Source organism: Callorhinchus milii, unplaced genomic scaffold, assembly GCF_018977255.1.
Source record: "Callorhinchus milii isolate IMCB2004 unplaced genomic scaffold, IMCB_Cmil_1.0 Scaffold172, whole genome shotgun sequence".
NCBI classification, from domain to species: domain Eukaryota; kingdom Metazoa; phylum Chordata; class Chondrichthyes; order Chimaeriformes; family Callorhinchidae; genus Callorhinchus; species Callorhinchus milii.
Window position 1 is genome coordinate 5160 of NW_024704913.1, and position 4346 is coordinate 9505.

Consider the following 4346-nt stretch of genomic DNA (forward strand, 5'->3'; position numbering starts at 1 on the left):
TAATATTCTGCCTGACTTTTTGAACCAGGAATAGTTACCCATTCACCAATTGCCATTTAACACTACGATTAAATGATAAAGTTTACACATTGCACCAATAGTAACATTTACGATTCAAGTGAGAATGAGACAAACTCGTGACACCAGTAATATTTTTATTTAAAATCCCACAAATCACGTATATAATTCAATGTAATCTTACACATTGAGTTTGTGATGTACACTGCATTGCTTTGCTTCTGCTCTTAAATTAAGTTGTGTTTTGGTGAAGGGGCTTCATGTACAGATCTTCTCAAGCAGGGTCTGCCAACCACTGTGGGCCCAAGACAGCCATCCGGGATGAGGGGGTGGCACAGAAAAGGGTTCACACACATTACCAGATGCAGGGGAGCACAGACACCACAGGTTTAAAAACTCCCGTTCTGTCTCCAGTAATTGAGCAGGGTGATCGAGTGATTGGCACTGGCCTGGGAAAATAGACCCTGCCAATACCACCGGTCTACCATGGCCCATGACTCCACAGCAGTATGTCCAGGCCTACACCACACAGGCTTGGGAACCAGCCTGGGTGGGGGGGGGGGGGTAAATGCTGGAACCAAGCCGGGCTTCTCTTGTGCCACCGAGTTGCTTGGCGGTCTTCCTGGAAATGCGGAGCAAGCAATTGTGCAGGATGGTCGTCTCAGTTGGTCACCTCCCCCCAGAGTGAGCCATCTCTGGTGGTGCCCAACCTGCCAAGCCCCCACGTGCCTTACAGCACGGGCAGAGGCTGCTGCGTGAGCAGCAATCCGAAGCGGCGCTTCAGCATAATACGGTGGCGCGAGAACTTGTCATCGGGGGAGAAGCGTGCGGGTGGGCAGACAGTGTGGGGCCGCCCTTGGGGTCCTGCTTCTGTAAGGAACAAGAATCACCGCACGTCTGATTAAACACAGTACCTATCTCAAAGAATCACACACACCCCTCTCACAACACATATAACCGCTTTAGCACAGCATATATCTCAATAACTAACATACAACTCAAGACTAATGACCACATCAGCAATGCACATCACAAATGGATCCGCTTTCATCATTTTGGGATGTGCTCTGTAATGTAATATGGTATTATTTATACGGAATGGGTTAAGTTGCTATCTACATATAATTGCATTAATTTAGCAGGCATGGACACAAGGATGTGAAAATGACCAAATCACCCAGAATGCATCTTGGCAGATCACTGAAGCTAAGCAAAGTTGAGCATGCACAATGCCTGCACGGGCAACCACCATAAGAAACCACCAAGGCTGCGGCTCTACATTGCAGGCAGCAGAGGCCGATGCAGCACGCTCCATTTCTGTAATGTAGTATGCTCACATGTCTAATGCGACTAGCTTTCACCAACCCTCACTGTGACCAGCATGGTCAAATAACTCTTACACTTATTAACTGGTAGTTGATATATTTTTTTACCAAAACTACGTTTGCAGTAGTACACAAAGACAAATAAAAAACGCAAAAGCGTTCGTCAATAGCACTGCTTTAAAATAAAAGTACAACGATTTGGATTGCCTACTAACATATAACTCTGCACGTACCGATTTAAAGACGGATCAGGAAAGTTGTTTTTAAATGTAATTCTTATCAGGCCTCATGTTTTAAAGTGCAGTCTCCAAATCGTATCTCCTATCTCTGGGCTGAGACCGAAACGTCGCCTATTACATACATTCCCCGTGAAGACAGAATTCTTGGCGAACGTGTCGTGTTGGGTTTCCTGTCGTGTGCAATACAAAGGTGGTGGCGTCGGTGCCGGCTCGTGGACCTGCAGCTGTGCGATTCACCGTGCACAGCTACGCGCGCCTGAGCCTCCACGTGCTAAGCAGCTGCTCCATTCTGTGGCAATGTACAATCCACTGCTGGCCTCTTCCCGCCGTCTATTTATATGGCCACTCGCAAATGATTATGCGGTCCCATTACAGTTGTCTGGTTATTTCATTAGCTTGTGTACAGGTATCTTTGGCGATATTGCTTTGAAGGCCACGAGCGTGTGGGCGTTGTGTAGCAGCACTCATTTACGTAGGCTGAAATAATCCAATGAGCTGTGAAGATCTTTTCACAGATGTCCGGCAGGCGCGGATCAGAAAGTTACAATACAAAAACCGACAGGAGTACAAGGTATAGGAAAGCGAGACAAGTCACGAAAATTAATAAAGGGGCTCGCAATTCACTCAATGTAACGGGCGCAAAACAGTAGCCTCTTTCACGTATCCGGACCTTGGCGTAAATATATATAAATAAGTATATTTTTACACACCTCGTCTGCCACACGGTTTGGGAGGGGGAGTTCGTACGTGCATCAGCGATGGCTTCGACACAAACATTTGGCGTTTAATCGGCAGAGCTGAGGGGGGTCTCGTTTCTGAGGCAGCCGCGGTGTAGGCCGCGCCGGGCCTACACAGCAAGGGCGCGCCGCACGGCACGACGAGACGGTATCCCCCCCCCCCAAACCCCCACGGCCGCTCGCCATCTCTGAGCCGTGCATGCTCACCTTGAGGGTGTAGACCCGCTCGCCCGCCTCGTCGACGTAGAACTGCAGGAACATCTCCGCAGTTGCGCGCTCCGCTCCACGTGTCGGCGCCTCGAGCTGTGTGGCGGAAGGGTCTTCTTCCGAAGCCGGAAGAGGGCGTGTCGAACTGCAAGGGGGCGTGTCGAACTGCAAGGGGGCGTGTCGAATTGCAAGGGGCGTGTTGAACTGCAAGGGGGCGTGTCGAACTGCAAGGGGGCGTGTCGAACTGCAAGGGGCGTGTCGAACTGCAAGGGGGCGTGTCGAACTGCAAGGGGGCGTGTCGAACTGCAAGGGCGTGTCGAACTGCAAGGGGGCGTGTCGAACTGCAAGGGGGCGTGTCGAACTGCAAGGGGCGTGTCGAACTGCAAGGGGGCGTGTCGAACTGCAAGGGGCGTGTCGAACTGCAAGGGGGCGTGTCGACGGGAAAGCGGCTGCCTCTTCCAAAAAAGGCAGAGTAGTCGGAGACGTTCAAGTCGACAGGAGCAGGCACGGACAACAGAGTCAACACGGCGGAGTCGATGCAGCACAGACACAGCACAGACCCCACACTCGACACGGCACAAACGCAACAGGCTCAATACATCCATAATAGAGGTTTTTGGGTTAGATCGCGTAAATATATAAATGTGTCCTTAAAACCCGCCACCACCCGACACAGCCAACTAGTAAGGGTTGTCACGTCAACAGAACGTGGCCAATTCGTCACGAGTACAGCACTAGTGTATAGTGTAGTATACTAGTACAGCACTAGCCGGTGTGTTGGAGAGCCAAGCCACGACATTTACAATCTGAGTACGACGTTTCGCCGGTAATTACAACTAGCTTCATCAGGCGACAACCAGATTTGTGGAGCAGTCTTGCTGGTGGTGGCGGGTTTTAACGACACATTTACGCGATTTAGCCCAAAAACCTCTATTATGGATGATATTGGTCGCGAAAGTCTACGTGTTAAACAGGCTCAATAAATGTACCAGTCTTGTTGGGTCTTTCATTGACATGCTTATCTTTCTGCTCCAGCAGACCCACCTCTCTCTCTGCCCCCCCCTCTCTATTTAAGGCCTCGACACAGAGGCATTGGGTCTCTGTGTCTATGTTGTGTCTCTCTCTGTGTGTCTTCGTGTTGTCTCTGCTTGTGTGTCTGTGTGTCTCCGTGTCTGTGTTTTGTCTGTCAAATTTAGTTCTACCTGATGACGGTTGCTTGTGTTGCAATCGAAACGTCGTATTCTATTATTTAATTTATTTTCTTTCTACGTGACTTTATCGAAAGAACCAAAGAGTATAATTCGTGCAGTCACGAAAGCTTCAAATCAAGTTTAGGCTCAATATAACCACTATGAATGTTGAGGCGCCGTGTTGATGCTTAGTATGCTATCTATTTAAAAAAAAAGTCGTAAATGTCACATTTTTCAACGAACATAACCCGTGTTTTTTTTCCCCCAAAAAATTTAATTTTTCCCAAAAAATTAAATTTTCCACTTTTTTAATGTTTGCTTTCACCTAACGCTTTGGCGTTAGTGCCACCAGAGGGCATCGTGTTACCAGTACAATACGGCACAGTATTGTAGTTTAATCGTAAAGGAGCTATATTCAATGTCGAAGTTTGCTAGTATTCTTCTTGGTTCTTTCGGTAAAGTCACGTAGAATGGAAATAATAAAACAACAAAAAATAAAACATAATAAAATGATTCTCACGACATCTCGATCACAAAATAAGCACATGCATTTATTAAATGTTATTGATTCTGCTCATTGATTTGCCCGCGAAATTTTAAAAAATCCAAATGAAAATTCACGCCCGCTTT

At 47.8% G+C, this 4346-nt stretch overlaps 1 protein-coding gene across 1 annotated transcript; it reads right to left on the minus strand.

Moving 5' to 3' along the window:
* Positions 1-748: 748 nt before the first annotated feature.
* Positions 749-2580, minus strand: nop10 (NOP10 ribonucleoprotein homolog (yeast)). The gene is given in 3 exon segments (XM_042345956.1): positions 749-846; positions 849-888; positions 2527-2580. Coding segments are annotated over 3 exon segments (192 nt in total).
* Positions 2581-4346: the final 1766 nt, after the last annotated feature.